The sequence below is a fragment of the Phyllostomus hastatus genome, unplaced genomic scaffold (genome assembly GCF_019186645.2).
Source record: "Phyllostomus hastatus isolate PE091 unplaced genomic scaffold, TTU_PhHast_1.1 phas_scaffold_114, whole genome shotgun sequence".
Lineage (NCBI taxonomy): Eukaryota > Metazoa > Chordata > Mammalia > Chiroptera > Phyllostomidae > Phyllostomus > Phyllostomus hastatus.
In genome coordinates, this window is record NW_025334006.1 from 1,827,818 (window position 1) to 1,845,455 (window position 17,638).

General features: G+C 53.0%; 2 protein-coding genes across 5 annotated transcripts in view; one reads left to right on the top strand and one right to left on the bottom strand.

The window, feature by feature from the left end:
• Positions 1 to 2,795: 2,795 nt before the first annotated feature.
• Positions 2,796 to 16,036, bottom strand: LOC123829662. Its single transcript, XM_045855534.1, has 5 exons — positions 15,725 to 16,036; positions 8,849 to 9,245; positions 8,337 to 8,658; positions 4,855 to 5,143; positions 2,796 to 2,904 (listed from the first exon to the last, which is right to left on the bottom strand). Exons 2-5 carry the CDS (start codon positions 8,906 to 8,908, stop codon positions 2,796 to 2,798), a joined length of 780 nt encoding a protein of 259 aa, XP_045711490.1. The 5' UTR covers positions 8,909 to 9,245; positions 15,725 to 16,036.
• HIPK2 (homeodomain interacting protein kinase 2) overlaps positions 15,146 to 17,638 on the top strand; it is a 166,547-nt gene continuing 164,054 nt past the window's right edge. For all 4 annotated transcript variants that reach the window (XM_045855529.1, XM_045855530.1, XM_045855531.1 and 1 more), the window contains exon 1: positions 15,146 to 15,314. In XM_045855529.1, the coding sequence (XP_045711485.1) occupies positions 15,296 to 15,314 (19 nt within the window). In that variant the 5' untranslated portion in view covers positions 15,146 to 15,295. The remainder of the gene's footprint in view (positions 15,315 to 17,638) is intronic.

The window sequence follows — 17,638 nt, forward strand, 5'->3', positions numbered from 1 at the left end:
TAAGCCCTTCCTCCTCTCCTCCCCTCTTCCCTCCACGTGTCCACCCCGATGCTACTACTCTGCATTCGAAGACCTACACGTAGGTCTGGCTCCCGGGACACCCAAAGGCAGGACAGCCTCATGGGTGCAGGTCACGGGGCCGTGTGCTGGGCCTCATGCTCTGCTGTCACTTGCTTGAAACTCTTAATAATTTCTGAGCAAGAGGCCCCACGGTTTCATTTTGCACTGAGCTCTGCACATTATGTTACCAGGCCTGTGGGTGGGAACTGTTTGTGTGGGCAACTCCAACATATGGCCTCAAGGTTTTTATTTAATTAAAACGGAGACATAGCCAGAGTGCTTTATGTGTACACAGCAACTCTGTCCACATCACCTTCTCTAAGCCATGCAGCAAACCTGTGGAGCTAGTGTGCTGACTTCCGGCGCCAGCTGTGAGTCTTGGGGTGTTTCTGAATCCTTTGAAAGCTTTTTTCTGGGTTTCCTTCTAATTTTTGTTCACATTTCCCAGTGCCTCTTGCTCTGTAATGTTCATAATAAAAGTTCAGAGTAGCCTAAACATTCACCACAACGACGTGGCTAAACTCGCCCTGTATCAGTTTCCCTGAGTCACTGTGGCTGAGCACCCCCAGCTGAGCCGCTTGAACACCAGAAATGTACTGTCTCATGGTTCCAGAGGCTGGACGTTGGAAAGCAAGGTGTCTGCAGGGCCACGCTCCCTCCGTGACTCATAGGGGAATCCTTTCTTACCTCCTTCTACCTTCTGTGGTTCACTGGCAACCTCTGGCATTCCTTGGCTTGTAGGTGCATCGCTCCAATCCTGCCTTCACGTGACATCCTCTGGGTCCCTGCCTTCCCACCGCCGGCTTCTTAAAAGAATACCAGTCGTGTTGAACCGGCCCCGCCCCCGCTCCATAGACTTTATCTTAAGTTAATGAATTACATCTGCAGTGGCCTGGTTCCCAAATAAGGTCACGTTCTGAGTGCTGGGGGTTAGGGCTTCAGCATATTTGGGGGGGCGGGGAGGGGGACACAATAACACTTCCCCTGCCCCCCACACTCTTCGTCATTAAGTCCTCCAGACTCCAGCTCTGCAGTGTCTCTGGAAACCAGTCATTTCTCCTGAGGCCGTCACCGGGGCCCGGGCCTCCCTCACCCTTTGCCTCCTAATCTTGTGGCCCCCGATCCAGTCCCACTCTGCAGCCAATAACAGCTCTCAAAGCCTCCATCTGGTCTTGTCACTCCCTAACTCCCCATTATCTCTGAACAATTCTCTTTTTAAAACAAAGAGTTTTATTTATTTTTAGACAGAGGGGAAGGGAGGGAGAAAGAGAGGGAGAAAATATCAGTGCAAGAGAGAAACATCGATTGGTTGCCTCCTGTATGCACCCAAACTGAGCATCAAACCCACAACCCGTGCATGTGCCCTCACTGGGAATTGAACCGGCGACTCTTCACTTTGTGAGGCGACGCCCAACCAACTGAGTTACACCAGTCAGGGCTGGACATCTTCGATGGGGGTTCTGGGGCCTTGCGTAACTCGGCCCCCTTAGCCCTCTGACCTGTCTCCATCCCACCTTCCTCATCGCTCTTTCTCTTGCTGGCCTCCTACCCATCCCCTGTGCTCCAGGGAGACTGGACACCCCACCCCCACCCTGTTCAGGGCCACGATCTCCTGTTCTGCAGACCTCCACGCTGCCTTTCTCCCCAACGGGGTTTGGCTTACACATCACTTCCTTCAGGATGTCCCCCATGCCATGTGCTCCTGAGTCTGAGTAAAATTAGCACCAAGAGGGCACCCACAGCGCTTTCTTCCCCACTGTCTCCCCGAGAGAACCCTGAACTCACAAGTCCTGAAATTCGTGCCCTGCCCCTTCCTGTAGCCGCAACGGGAAGGTGAGAGTAGAAGTCAGTCCATGCAGTGACATGCTGGGGTGCCCGGGAGAGGGAAACAACGCCTGAGTGGAATAAAGAGAGATTTAACAGTTCCTGCCATGCCCATGACCTTGAATTCCCCTCGGTGTTGTTCCAGAAATGCAAAAAACTCACTGGAAGTTATTTGAAATTACTCTGAGCTAATGGGCTGCTTTTGACTGTGGCAGTCGAACTTCATGGGGCTCGGGATTTCGGGTTACCTCCCTACAGCACTGGCCCTCGGTCCCTCAGAACACCTGTCACGCCATATTTCCGTGTGTTCGCTCATCTTCCTCCCCAGGGCAGCACAGGTGACGAGCGCAGCACCAGACACGTAGCCCTCTGACAAGTGGCCAAATGATGTGCAAGAAACAGTCACAGAGAGGTAAGAGGTTTGCCCATAGGCAGAGGGCAGCCAGGATGAACGGGCAGACATTGAACTTGGGTCGGCCTAAAGGCCATGTGCTTAGCCACTGGCCCGTGGCGATGAGCTCTAGGAGCCCCGAGTCTGCGTCTGTCTTGTCCCAAGTGCATTGTCTGTGCATACTGGTTGAATGAGAGAGAAACGAAAAAGAGGTGACTTTTTTTTTAAGGGAGAGAGGAATTGTGAAGGTAAAAGAAAGAGGACAGAAAACAGAGAAGACAGGGGAAATGGAAATAAGAGAAATCAGGAAGACTCCTTGCCACTCTGCCTAGACTCGGGTGCTGGTGGCTTTTGTCTCATTCGTGTGACCAGTGTGTATGGGGCCTCCCATTCTAAATACCAGGGACACGGCCGTGAACAAAAAGGCAGAAGCTCCTGACTTTGTGGGGCTTACATTTTAATAAGGAGAATCAGGCAATAAAAAATCTATGATAGATTTTTTTATTAAAAAGATACGATGTTAGGAGGCAGTAAATGCTACACAAAAACAGCAGAACAGGAGAAGGGGAGGGATTCTTATGCTGGAGTCCCATCCCCACAAGGGATTCATGGCTCGAATCCAGGGGCGTCTGTGAACAGGAGTGGGGAAAAAATAACTCCATTATTTTCATTAACCTTAACTCTTCCAATTTGACCATAGGCAACCAGCCACAGGATTAATTGCCGTGCCTATGATGTTGTTACCAACAGAAGTCACAGATGTTTCTATATCCTAGTGGTAGTTGTTACAGGTATGCTGAACTATCATTTCGATTCATTGCTACTTTGTAACTACTAGGCCCCTGATTGGATCTTGTTATTTAATGCATCCTTAAAGAAATACATGGTTTCTTTTGTAACCCTATACATTTTTCAATGCATTTAGAAATATTATTCTGGGAAGGGCTCCCTAGGTCCCACAAGACTACCAAAGGAGTTCATGGCACAAATATAAGTTAAGAACACTGGCTAAGGGAAAACGGGGTGCAGTGGGGGACGGTGGAGGTGGGGCACAAGGTGCAATACAGTCACGTGCTGCGTGGTGACGGTTCAGTCTAGGACAGTGGGCCCACGAGAGTAGAATGGAACCGAGAAATTCCTGTCACTCAGAATGGTGGCATAGCTGTCACAACATCGTAGCTCGAGCATTACTCACGGTCTGTGGCAACACTGGTGTAAACAAACGCCTGCACAGCCGGCCGTACGAAAGTACAGCACCTACAGTGACACCCGGTACGTAGTACCTGGTGGTAACACACGACTGTGTTTACGGTACTGTAGTTTTTATCATTATTCCAGAGCGTACTCTTTCTACACATACAACGAAAACGGTTGCTGTGTAACCGTGTGCTGTGTCCCACCAGCAGCAGCCTCAGCCATCCCCTGCCTACCAGGTCTCTTGATTGCAACACTTTTTCTTGTGCTGGATCTGACCTCATGTTGGCTCATATACTAATATGCGGCACAGGCTTGTAGCCAAGGAGCAATCGGCTGTCCCGTACGCAGGGGTGTCCAACCTATGGCCCACGGGCGCATGCGGCCCGGGATGGCCGTGAATGCAGCCCAACTCAAAATCGTAAATTTACTTAAAACATGATGAGGTTTTTTTGTGATTATGTGTTGCAATGTATTTAATGGGTGGCCCAAGACAACTCTTCTTCTTCTTCCAGTGTGGCCCAGAGATGCCAAAAGGTTGGACACCCTTGCCTACGGCTTAGGTATGTGATAGGCCATGCAGCCTAGGTTTGTGTAGGTGCACTTTTTGGTGTTTGCACAACAACAGAATTGCCTAACGATGCATATCTAAACAGAGTGGGCAGCCCTGGTCTCCTGCCAAATGCCCTGTTGAATCTGTTTCTGGCACATGCCCCCCTTGGCAACCCACCCCCTGCCCTGGCCCTAGCTTTGCCCAAAGCACAGGCGCCCAGTGAGACCCCACTGTACTGACCAGCCTACCTCACTGATGCAAGACCCCTCCCTGCTGCTTACTGCCTCCCCACTCAGTGTCTGTTTAACGGAGGATTTAAGACTCAGAAGTTCAGGGTCAACTACATCGTGTCAAAGAACACAAGGGCATTCAAGAATAGTTGAAAAACCTTACTTTCTGTTGTTGCTCTGTCTTCTCTTTGAATACCCAACTCAACCAGCCAAGCTGGCTCAAATCAGCCAGGCGGCGTGTGTCTCCGAGAGGAAGGATAAGCAAACCAGCAGTTTCTGAATGTTGATTAAGTGCACCACCTACGGCGCATGGGCTGTGGCTGAGGATGCCGCCACGTCTCAGAAGAAGTTCTTTAAAAATTCAAATTCACCTCACACGTACAGTGAAAATCCTCAGGATTCTGTGACAAAAGAGCCTTTGTTTTTTGTTTTTTGGGTTTTTTTTAATTACGCTTTGAGGCTGCTGAACTGTTTTTAAATATTATTTTGTGTTGGGTTCAGGTGTACGGCAGATGCTGTTGAGACATTTGTGAAAGATCTCCACATGGACCATGATACAACCCTGTCTGGGAATGGGAAGATTCCATTCTCCCTTACATTACCTAAGATGCGGTCGGCGGTAAGGGATGAGATGCCCAGCTGAAACTGGCTTCACAGAGAAGAGACCCCGCTCCGCTGCGTTAACCGGAAGCCTGCAGGTCAGCGGCTCCAAGGTCAGTTCAGCTCCAAGACGTCGGGACCCTGCGTGGACCCCCCTCACTGCAGAGGGTGTCACACGGCCTCTCAGACGACTGGGTCTCCCCCTTCCCGGTTCCGTCCTGTGGCCTCTCAGCTTCTTCCCGCAGCAGGGGCTGTTTCCATTCCACCGCCTATTGAAATCCTCCGCGATACCTGTCCCCCGGAGAGTGGAGTTAAAATGCACATCCCCAGGCACTGCCCCCAGAGGTTCCTGAGTCAGTAGTAGGCTTGGGGTTCTGCCTGAGGAATCTGCATCTTCAGAAAGCCCCTGTCGGGGTTTGACGCAGGTGACCCGAGGACCACTCTTTGAGAAACCCTACCAGGGAACTTCTTCCTGTGGGATCTCGTAGACCCTGTGGATTAACTACCCATTATGTATTGATGACTCAGAAAGCAAAATGCCATCTCCCGTGAAAGGCTCTGGGCTGAGCTCCAGCCCCTCACACCCATCCCCGTCTGACTCGCTCATAGGAACCTTAGACCCAGCAGGTTCAAAACCTCACTCATTCCCCCCCCACACCTGTGAGTACAGAATCACGTCCAAATCCCTTGGCCTGACGAACGAGACCCCGCCTCTGTCCCAGCCCCAGCCCTGACCACTGCCTGGGCTTGTTCCTGGCATGTAGCCATGCTGTGACTCCTTATGGTTCTGGGGCACGCGTGCCTTTGTCCTTGCGGTCGCCCCTGCCAGGATTCATGCTTCAGGGCACAGCCGTGCCAACTCCTCCATCCCATAAAACATGCTCCTTGTCATCTGACCCTCTGTGCTAGCTCCTGACCAAGCAAATCCTTTGACTGCTGCACTCATCGTGTTGTGTTGCACTCTTCACCCTGTGGTTTTGAACTTGAGCTCCTTGAAAGTAGGGGCCGTGGCTTATTCCCTTTTAGCCTCCCAGCTCCTGCTGTAGAATCTAACACAGAGTAAGCAGTCACTGAACATTCCATGAATTGAATTTTTGGGTGTAAAAAAGGAAGAGAGAAGGAGCATCGGAGGGAAACTTTAGAAGTGCATCGTTGTGAAGAATCCAAGGAGGCCATGGATTCAGGAAGAACTGCAGGGATTAACAGTGTCTAAGGTTTGCTCAGAGGTCAGGCAGGGGAGGCACTGGAGTTGGCCTCAAAGAGGTCGCCGGCAGCATCAGGGAGAAGAGTCAGTCCTGACAGCCCTCTGCCATTCCGGTCATCGGTCCTCGTCCCTCGGGGTTGCTGCTTAGGGACACTCTTGCTCACGTGAGTGGAAGGAAGTTAGGCGATACGAACTGCATGCAGCCCAGAAACGCACGGTCCCACTGGTTAACCACTGAGGTGGGCTTCACGTGCCTTAGCAGGTCTCCTGGGCTTGGCAAAGAGCTCTCCTGTGCTTGCTCTCCTTTCCACACCCACTCCCAAGCCAGCGGCTTCTCTCTGTGCTGTTTTCTGCCTCGTCCGTCCCAGTTCAGCCCGGACTGCGTGTCTGGCAAACCAGGCTACGTACGACCCGCCTGCCCCCACCCCAGAATTCTCTCTGCAGGGCCAGACGCTTCTCCGAGCTGCTCCTCGGGTGCAGACCCATCCCCCTCTGCCGTCCCCGCAGCCTCCAACAGAACCCCCCTCTCTTCTGAGCAGCCGTGTCCCAGCTTCTTTTACATTCAGAGCCGGCTGCCTTTCTTTGAGCTGTAACCCCTTTCTGCTGAAAACCGTTCTGGCCTCTCGTTGCCGTTCCTGTGTCCCCGCTCAGACGTCTGATCATTTTCCTTCTCGGAGTAGAAGCAGAAAGTGAATGATGTTTCCCGTCCCCCTGAGGGGCCAGTGTAATTTCTGCAAGACCACCGCTCCCATGTCGGATTCCCTTCCCCTGGCCAAACTCACACTGCCCTCTGCCCTCAGAACCAGAACTCCAATGGTCACCACATGTTTATTGATTTTAGAGAGAGAAAGGAGAGAGGGAGGGAGGGAGAGAGAGAGAGAGAGAGAGAGAGAGAGGGAGAGAGGGAAGCACTGACTGGTTGCCTCCCGAATGCACCCACAACCCAGCCATGTGCCCTGACTGGGAACCGAACCTGCAACATTTTGGTGTGCAGGAGGAGGCTCCAACCAACTGAGCCACACTGGCCAGGGCCTATCGTCGCCTCATTTGAATGCGATGTTTTCTCGTCCACACACCCGTCAATGTGACACCCTATCGCTCAAGCTTTCATTTAAGGGTTTCCTGTAGTTATCGAACAACAGTCTATTCAGAAAATGTATCATTTAAGCCGATCAAAGGTTTAATGCAGAAATATGAAGTAATTTCTTAGGGATAACCAAAACAAACAGGTCTGTGTTATGGCTTGTGAAGAGACAGAATCATACAAAATAAAAAGAGGGGAGGAGATCGAGGAGAGAAACGACGTGTGGAAGAGGTAGGAAGGAGATACAGAGAAAAGGAAAATGAGGCAGGCACAGAGAGACGCTTTGTTGTCGCAAAGAGAGACGAAACAGACACGTACAAGGACAGGTGTGACCACAAAGACAGGTCCTGAAAAGGGAACCACCTGCCCCCAGACACGACCGTCAAAGACAGAACTGCGGGGTGCGGGGTCCGCCAGCACGGAAACAGGGACCGGGTGGGAACACGGGGCAGCGCTCACCGAGTCCAGACGAGATGCGAGCACAGACGCCGCCCTGCGGACGCCCTGAGAGTGACAATGACACGCACACCTGAACAGACAGATCCGCCCCGAAGAGAAACACCCCTGTCTCCTGGCCCGGAAGGTTCTGGGGTGGGGTGCGTTTTCACAGCTACAGGCACAAGTGGGGAACAGACCCCCTGTCACTGGCCCTGCAAGCAAAATGAACCGCAGACGGGGCCGAAGCTCCCCCGTGCTCACTCTGCTCACCCCGGGGCAAGACGCCGCGTGCGCCGTTCTGTGGGAAGGCGTGTGAAGAAGAGGTGACCGGCAGAGGTGGTTCCTGAGTCCTTTCCTGTGCTCGCGCCTTGTTGCAGTTTCTCGCGGCACACGGCAGCCGACTGTTTTTGTTTTTGTTTTGTTTGGCAACCTCGGGTTCCACGTTGCTCAAAAACAGCAAACGTATTCAGTGAGTTAATGTGTGCAAACTCCTCGGAACACTCAGTGCTAATGCGTTTATTAAATAAATAAAATGCCGTGTGTGCCGTCTCCAGCCAAACGGAACGGCTCCTGGACCCTTGTCAGGGTCTGGCCCTGGGGACTCCCGTCCTGCTCTACCCACAGTACTCTCTGGTGCCCCCTTCTGGCTCCTCCCTCACCCTCTTCACACTACACCCCCCGCCTGCCTCTGTCAAACACCACAAATGCTTCTGGGGCTGACTTCAGCAACCCTGCACTGCCCTCACAGCGGGTCTCACCAAAGTCACTCACGGAACTCCTGTTGCTCTGTCCAGGGGAGGCCTCCCCACTGGGAGGATCTGATGTCGCCTCCCAGGAGCACCCAGCACTGCTGACCACGCCTCCCTTCGCCATGGTCTTCGTCCTGCTGCGTCCAGGTACCACTCTGTCCAGGTTGTCCTCCTCCTTCCCGCCTGGGCCTCCGCAGGAACACCTTAAATCTTTTAAACGCCGGGGCCCCTCGGGGCTCTGTCTCAGACCCTCTCCGCTCCCTGCTGCCACGCTCTCCCGCAGTGGGGTTCCCTGTGGGGCTTGCAGCCTGCTGCCACGCGTCCGCCGTCGCTGCAGGGAAGACAGACAGGTGGACTCGGTCTGCTCATTCGTGACACACACACAGATCTGAATTCCTTTAAGTACCATTTTCCATCTACGGGATGCCTAGCGTGCTAACCCGACTGCATGTTTTTCCTGAAGTGGTACATGCAGCCACTGAAGCTGTGTACCACGTGCATAGGAGGAGACACGTACATACGTGGTACACAGCTTCAGTCGCTGTGGTCTGAGGAGGAGGTGGGAGCTTCTCTGGCCCCATCTTCTTCTCCTTTCGTGGGACTCACGTGCATGCCCGTGGGAAGGAGGCCACCCTCACGGGGTTTTCAGTTCACCCAAGCAATCTTTCTTCATTTCAACTCGCCCTCGGTGGGGTGTACAGGTTTGCTAGAGCTGCCAGAATGTAGCGTCACAGACTGTGTGGCTTGAACAACCGAAATGTATTTTCTCACAGCTCTGGGAGCTCGAAGTCTGAGATCAAAGTGTCGGTGGGGCTGGTTTCTTCTGTGGCGTCTCTCCTCGGCTTGCAGATGGCAGCCGCCTTCTCCCTGCGTCTTCACACGGTCTCACCTCTGTGTCTCTGCACGCTGATTCTCTTCCTATAAGGACACCAGTTATATTGGTTAGCACTACCTCCCATGCCTCATTTTAACTTAATTACCCCTTTAAAGATCCTACTTCCAGCCCTGGCCGGGTGGTGAAGTAGTTGGAATATACACCGATAGGTTACGGGTTTGATTCCTGGTCAGGGCACATGCCTAGGTTGCGGGTTTGATCCCTGGTGGGGATGCGTATAAGAGGCAACTGATTGATGTTTCTCTCTCTCTCTTCCTCCCTCATTTCCTCTCTCTCTAAAATCAATAAACATATCTGTAGGTGAAGATTAAAGGAAAAAACCTAGAAGCAGTCACCTTCTTAGGTACTGGGGGCTGGGATTTTAACACACAGATTTTGGGAGAACAGAGGGGGTATTCCAGGGGATGAGATTCACGGCCGGACAGCACAGGGACGAAGTTGGAGGCAGCTACTGAACGCTCATCAGTGCAAACCCTGAGCCGAGGGGCGTCAACGGATGTGCCATGGGCTTTGTCCCAAGATGCTGCCGACCCAGTTGTGGGAACGGGGCCCCTACATCGAGGAAAGTCAGCCGTCGGGGCGAGGCAGGCCATGGAACAACAGTGTGTGTGTGTGTGTGTGTGTGTGTGTGTGACAGGCAGGAACTGCCCTGGAAGCCTAGAGGAAGGAGAGAGACAGATGGTTTGGATGGTCATATTCACGGGGAGGTCTTACTAATGGCCGTAACAACCTTTTATTGAACCTCTGCTATCTGCCAGCACTCTGGGCAAACTCCATCTCTAACCTCATCCCACCTCAGGGGGGTGTGGGGAGGACCATGTCCAATTACCTCTGTCGAGTTTTCAGTGTGGTGCTTGGCACCAATGAGCACGCCATCCATGGCCGCCACTGTTCATTCAACAAACATTTGTGCAGTACCTACCGAGGGCCAGGCAGGGTGCTGGTCGCTGGGGATGTGCTGTCAAACGAGGTCAGCACGGTCTCTGCACCGGTTGAGCCTGCAGTTCAGAGACGTGCTGTCTGGTTACGGGAGCCACTAGCCACACCTGGCCATTAAAATTCAGCTCCTCACTCACACTAGCCACATTTCGTGTGCTCGACAGCCACCCATGGATACATTTCCAGCGCTATGGGGAGTTCCGTTACACAGCACTGGAGAGGGGAAGAGAGATAATGGCTTTATGGTAAAGGCTGTGGACAAAAAGGGGGTTCTATAGAAAGTGACCTCACAGGGTGGTCTGATCATAAATTCCTCACTGGGCAGGTTGTAGTGGGTAGTCATGTCCCAGGCCTATAACTTCTTTAGTGAGTGGGTTTTTTTATATATATTTTATTGATTATGCTATTACAGTTGTCCCATTTTCCCCCCTTCATTCCCCTCAACCCTGCACACCCCCTCCCACCCAAATTCCCCCCCTTTAGTTCATGTCCATGGGTCACACATATAAGTTCTTTGGCTTCTACATTTCCCATACTATTCTTACCCTCCCCTTGTCTATTTTCTACTTACCATTTAGGTACTTATTCTCTGTACCTTTTCCCCCTCTCTCCCCACCCACTCTCCCGCTGACAACCCTCTATGTGATATCCATTTCTGTGGTTCTGTTCCTGTTCTAGTTGTTTGCTTAGCTTCTTTTTGTTTTCGTTTTAGGTGTGGTTGTTAATAATTGTGAGTTTGCTGTCATTTTACTATACATGTTTTTTATCTTATTTTTCTTAGATAAGTCTCTTTAACATTTCATATAATAAGGGCTTGGTGATGATGAACTCCTTTAACTTGACCTTATCTGGAGAGTACTTTATCTGCCCTTCCATTCTAAATGATAGCTGTGCTGGACAGAGTAATCTTGGATGTAGGTCCTTGCCTTTCATGACTTGGAATACTTCTTTCCAGCCCCTTCTTGCCTGTAAGGTCTCTTTTGAGAAATCAGCTGACAGTCTGATGGGAACTCCTTTGTAGGTTACTGTCCCCTTATCTCTTGCTGCTTCTAGGATTCTCTCCTTCATTTTTACCTTGGCTAATGTAATGATGATGTACCTTGGTGTGTTCCCCCTTGGGTCCGACTTCTGTGGGACTCTCTGAGCTTCCTGGACTTCCTGGAAGTCTATTTCCTTGACCAGAATGGGGAAGTTCTCCTTCATTATTTGTTCAAATAAGTTTTCAACTTCTTGCCCTTCCTCTTCTCCTTCTGGCACCCCTGTGATTCAGATGTTGGAACATTTAAAGATGTCTTGAAGGTTCCTAAGCCTCTCCTCATTCTTTTGAATTTTTGTTTCTTCATTCTGTTCTGGATGAATGTTTCTTTCTTCCATCTGGTCCGCAATGTTGATTCGAGTCCCAGTTTCCTTCCTTTCACTGTTGGTTCCCTGTACATTTTCCTTTATTTCTCTTAGCATAGCCTTCATTTTTTCCTCTAACTTGTGACCATATTCAACCAATTTTGTGAGCATCCTGATTACCAGTGTTTTGAACTGTGCATCTGATAGGTTGGCTATCTCGTCATCATTTAGTTGTATTTTTTCTGGAGCTTTGCTCTGTTCTTTCGTTTGGGCCATTTTTTTTTGTCTTGACGTGCCTGTGAGGTAGTGAGGGGCAGAGCCTTAGGTGTTCACCCGGGCAGGGCAACCCAGTCGCTGTGTTGTGATGCTGTATGTGGGGAAGGGTCTGAGAGGTAACAATGGTGCTTGCTGGGCTCTCTGATGGATTTCAGTCACTTCTCCCACTTCTCACAAACCAAGGGGGCCCTTCTGGTGCTGATTCCTGGTGGGTGGGTTTGTGCACATTCTAGGACCCTGTGGGTCTCTCCAAGGAACTCTCCTGTGAGGCTGGGAGTTTTCCTGCTGTTGCCTCAACCCCCGCAGGTGTTTTCAGTCAGAGGTTTGAGGCTTTGTTTCCCCGCACTGGGGCCCTGGGTTGTGCAGTCTGTCTTGCTCCCCAGTTGTTCCTCCTGGTTTATCCGCACGCGAATTTGGGGCTGCCTGGCCCACCAGCCACCGCCTTGTGGCGAGTCCTCTCTGCCCGGCTGCCCATCTCCACCCCTCTTACCAGTCTGGATGAATGTTTCTTCTTTAACTCCTCGGTGGTCGGACTTCCATACAGTTTGATTTTCTGTCAGTTCTGGTTGTTTTTGTTTTTAAATTTGTTGTTCTCCTTCTTTTGGTTGTGCAAGGAGGCATAGTGTGTCTACCTATGCCTCCATCTTGGCCGGAAGTCCAGGTCCTAGTGAATGGTTTTGAAGCTGGCTCTGCTCACTGTTCTTGTGCATCTAGGTTAACACATCTTTGAGACGCCAGAAATAATACCCCTGGACAAGGGTATTTACTCTCAAGAGAGAATACAACCTTGTTAACTGTTAACTATCCCGCCTTGCTTTCTCTCGCCTCCATGTAATCTTCCTTATGTTCCCTCCTGAATTTCAAATGTGTAAAAGAAATTACAAAGCTATTGTTCTCCAGAGAATTTGAGATCTTGCTCCCAGCACATATTGTCAGTTTAGCTCAGATAAATTTTTATAAAAGATTTGGGCATTTCTTATATTGAAAAGGCCGTGATATAGACTTATAGGTACAAGAAAATCATTTGTTATTATTATTGTCGTTGTTGTTCTCACAATTGAGATACAGGAACTGAAAGTCTGAGAGATTAATTTGGAATCAAATTTACACAGCTACTAAGTGGAAGAGCTGGGACCTGAACCCAAGTCTGTCTTTATCATCTCATGCTACCTCGGGCTATTCTGTGGAAGAAATGAGTCAGGCAAAGGTAGAATCTGGTTAAAGAGAGAAGACAGAGAAGGCACTGTTGGTGGGAAAGTAGCAGGCTGGGCAAAGACACAGCGGCACAGATGGGCAATGCTGGCAGAGGACCACGGGTAAACCAGTCTGGCTGGAGAGGCAGAGACTTGTTCAACTCATGTGCCTGGAAAGGTAAGTCAGGGCCTGCCTGCCTTGACTACAAGCCAAAGAGCAAGGAACCTGAGCCCTGAGTGCAAAGGTCGTGTCCTTGTCAGATGTGAGCAGGAGGCTGGCATGGGCAAGACTGTGTGTTAGGAAGAAGGCAGTGCTTATGGGGACCGGGCTGAGGCCAGTGAAGGGTGGCCGGGGGTTAAGGAGACAGAGATGAAGGAATGGTGTGAAGTGAGGAACACGCGACTGGGAGCCGAGAGACATGGCCCTAAGATTTAATACGGTGTAACACTGGGCAACAAACTTCTTTTCTCTGGGCCTCATCCCTTTCATTTGAAAAGGGAAGGCCTGGTGCAGATGACCCATGAGTCCTGTTTTAGCAGCGGTGACTGGGAGTCTGCAAAGGTGAGTGGCATTAGGGGTAAGAAACACAGTAGGGAGTGCAGCCTTGAATATGTGGGCAAGGAAGATGGCAGAGTCGAAGGCCATGCTGACTTGAAGGAGGAACAATGTGCCACTAACAAGACTAGAAAAGTGTACGAAAGGGCTTGTCTTTTTGTTATTGTTGTTTTTCGAGGGATTGGATGGGAGGGTCATGGGCTATGGAGGCTGAGAATGAAGAGTGGTAGTGAGAATACAATGGGTCTGTTTTTAGGGAAGTTGTACAGTGTTGGAGATCATTATTTTACACCCCCAAACACAGATTGTAAACTTTTTTCCAGTATTAGGAAATACAATTTACACCACAGTACAGTACAGCTGTCCAATGTATAACTGAAACAAAAGGTTTATGAAACCATAGTTGACCTTACTAAGGGCAACGGATCCTAATATTTTCTATTCTGTTACATTTCACTTTTTAAAAGCCAATTGCCATCCATTGAATTTATTTCGTGATCAATTATTGTGTCGCATCCCACAGTTTTCAAACTGCCTAAGAGGGGAGGAGTCCAGTCTTGCTAATTCGTAGGCCGTGGCCCGGCGGCCTGTCAAAGAACCCGGGAGCGGGCTGCAGAAGTGAACCCGGAGAGGCTCCCGGCTGGAGAAGGGTTAGCGGAAGCCTGGATCGGAGAGAGGGTGAGGAGCAGCGGCCTGGGAATGAGTCGGCGGGAACCACCTGTCCGGGTGATGGAAGAGCCCCTAAGGACACAGTGGATGTGAGGACGGCGGGGGAGGCCGGTTCCCGCAGGAATTCGGAAGCCACCGGGTGCTGCATTTCTTAAGCGTGCGCGGAATGCGTGGCTTCTGCCTGTCTGACCTCATATGCATTTCAGGCTCCTCCGCTCGCTCATCCTCCCTCCGAGGCCGGCTCGCGCCCACTCCTTCTCTCATTCCTTTCACACCTCCGTCAGGGAGCGCCCACCAGGTGCGCCAGAGGGAGACACTCTGCCGACCGGCGCCCCCTTTCTAGTTCGCTCCCCCTCCCGCCCCAGCGCGCGCGCGCACACACACAAGCGCAAAGTTCTGGTCGCTCCCTCCGCCAAGCAAAACTGAGCTGCGTGCACACCTTGCCCGGCCCAGCCGCCCGCTCTGCCTGTGACCGCGGCTCCCCGCAGCCCCGCCCCCCGGCCCCGCCCCCGCCGGCCCGGCCGCCGCCGCGGTGCCCTCGGCTCGGCCTTCCCCGCCTCGCATCCGTGCCATCGGCGCTCGATTGCGCGCGGACTCCGCTCTCCGCGGCTCGCTCGCTCGCTCGCTCGCGCTCGGCCGCCGCTCCCCGCCCCCCGGCCCCCGCCCCCCGCCCCTCCTCCCGGCTCCTCCCGCCCCTCCTCCGCCTCCCGTGCAACTTTTGCCGAAGCCCCCACGCACAGCCATGCTGCGCTGAGCTCCGGCCGGGGACTGGCCGCGCGCTGCCCGCCCCGGCTCCCCGCCCCACCGCGGACCCGCTCGGGGGCCGCGGCCGCTCGGCCCCTCGGCCTCCGCCGCTGCGCCCGCCCGGCCGCCCCGGAGCCCCCCGCGCAGGGCCCGGGCCGCGGCGGCGGCGGCGGCGCCCGGCCCCCTCCCCCGGCGCCGGCCAAGTGAGGCGGTGATGCGGGCGCCGGCGGCCCCGGCTGCGCCGAGAGCGGAGACACAGGCTCAAGATGGCAGATTCCGACTGAGGCTGGGGGGGCCGAGCTCGCGCGCCGCGTTCCCTTCTCCGTTGCCATGAATCGCGGACACCCCGGCCCCGATGGCCCCCGTGTACGAAGGTAAGGGGCGCCCGGCCCGCCGACCCCGCTCGCCCGGCGCCGCCGCGGCCCCCGCAGCTTTGTTCTGCCCGCGGCCCTTCGCCGGGCAGCCCCCCCACCCCGCGCCCGGTCCGCGGCCCCGGCGCCCGGCCCCCCGGCGCCCCACCCCCGGCTCTCACCGGCTCCCCACCCCTCCCCGCGACGCCCTCCCTCGCCCAGAGAACGGCCAGGATCCGGAATCGAACAGGATCTCGTTTCCAGGGGTGGGGGGGGGCGGGGTGCGAGGGTGGGCTACTGCCCGGAGAAAAGAAATTGGGATGGGGGGGGGCGCCTGGGAAGGGGCCGGCCCATGACTGTGCTTTTTATTTACTGGGAATAAATAAAGGCGGTGCGGTGCGGCTTTCGTCCTCCCCCCGCACCTCGGAGATTACCTTCACGCCGATCTCCTTCGCACTCCGTCCTCCCGGCGGCTCCCTTCGCATTTCTCCCCGCTCCCGCCCCGTGCCCCTTTCTTCTCCGCGGCTCTCCGGGTTTGGGGGGCCGCGCGGCCGGAACGCGCGGGGCCAGGTGGCGACAAGGGGTCCAGAGGAGAAGTCCGTGTCAAACCCGGGCCGAACAATGAAATGGACTAAAATCGCCCCGGGATGAGCGCGTGCAAGGGAACGCGTAGTTGGGGTTTCCGAGGCGGGGAGGCGGCCGAGACGCGTTTCTCGGTCGCTCCGGGCAGACCCGTGTGGCGCACCTTCACCTGGCGTTGGGTCATTCGCCCCCTCCCCCTTTCCCTGATTTGACCGCCGTTAGGAAGAAAGGAAACGCAGGGCAACAGCGCTCCACTGCCCCCTGCACGCCCTGGCTGTCCTCTTCCTTCAGTCAGTTCTGTCAGCCTCCAGCCAGAAGCCAGCCCAGAGCCAACTAAGTTTTTTACACTTCGGTGTGTTTTTGTGTGCTGGTGGCAGGAGGCATTTCAAACCCAAGTGGGCCTGGTGTTTTCAGCCTTTTCATCGCGAAGATGTTTTCCTCGTGAAATCACTGGGAGAGCAGCCTTTGCACACTTTCAGCGTCCGTCCATCTGGCTTTCTTTCGGTTTTGTTCAGATATTCTGTGGGTGAACTAGCCAGCGCGAGGGAAAAGGGTTTGTGTGGAGCGGAGAGGAGGGGGGGAGAGATGTTAATCCTCCTATAAATCCGGGGAACAGTGGAGGCGAGTGAAACAGGGAACACATTAATAGTTTTATCTCTGTTGTAAGAGGCAGATTTAAAAAAAAAAAAGAAAGAAAGACTTATCTGAAAAGAAAATCTGTTATTAGTTTCAGGGCTCCAAATGAATTAGGTTTCTGGGTGGAATAAAGTTACCAGTCAGGCCCTGGCTAACGAGGCTGTAAATAACCTATGGACTGTAAATATTTTTTTTCAGACTCTCTTGGAAACAAAGGGGCTGTTTAGAAGGCAACAGAGAGATGTTATTCCAGGGGCTTTCCCCTTTGATTCTGAAGAACACAAGGTCCATTTAAGCGTTGCACAAAACAAAACGAAATTTCTGATCACTCCACCGCGCAGAGCAGGGCGCGCCGGCGGCTCTGCGAACACGCCAGGGGAACCCGTGTTCGGCATTCATTGTTCCTCTGTGTCTCTGGGAGGGGGCTCCCCTCAATGCTCCCACTGTCTTTGGAGTGTTAAAATGAAACAATTTTCTCTTTATTAAGTACCTCCTTGAGACTCCCTCTGCTGGACACTCCGGGTGAGCATGAGAGAAGGAACTTGGCATTGAATTCAGAACCGTAGTAACCGGTGGCTTTCCCTTTTCACAGGGGCTGGGGACGTGGGCCGGGGTGTATTCTCTCAACTTTGTAGGAAACCATCCCGGGAACGGCTTGTTCTGCTCCTGTTCTTTTCGTTCTAAATCCATGTGGAATGTACACCTGACCCCTGAGGCTAAGACCGGTCACTCCTGTTCTTAAGACTGTGTTCTTTCAGTGCTTTACACCCCATAAAGGGCTGTGGGCGTGCAGGGTGTCATGGTTTAAGAATAATCAGGCATGTCAAAGGTCTCAGGAGCACATGGCTTCTATTTGCCAGTCTGCCCTCCCTGTCCCTGGCGATCTCCCTGGTCACCTCGTTCAACCCTGGGCTGTCCTCCGTCTTGTTTGTGTGCTCTTAATTATTGCTCTGCTCGTGTGCTTTGATTCTGCAGTTTCTCTGTGCATCCCTGTAATTCTTTTCCTCGTCTTCCTCTGCCCCCCCTCCCCAGACAGTTTCGGCATCACTCAGCACAAGTCCAGGCCTGGGTCTCATTGCGAGAGACTGTCTGGTCATGCCCTGAAACAGACAGGTGACCTCTGCAATCAA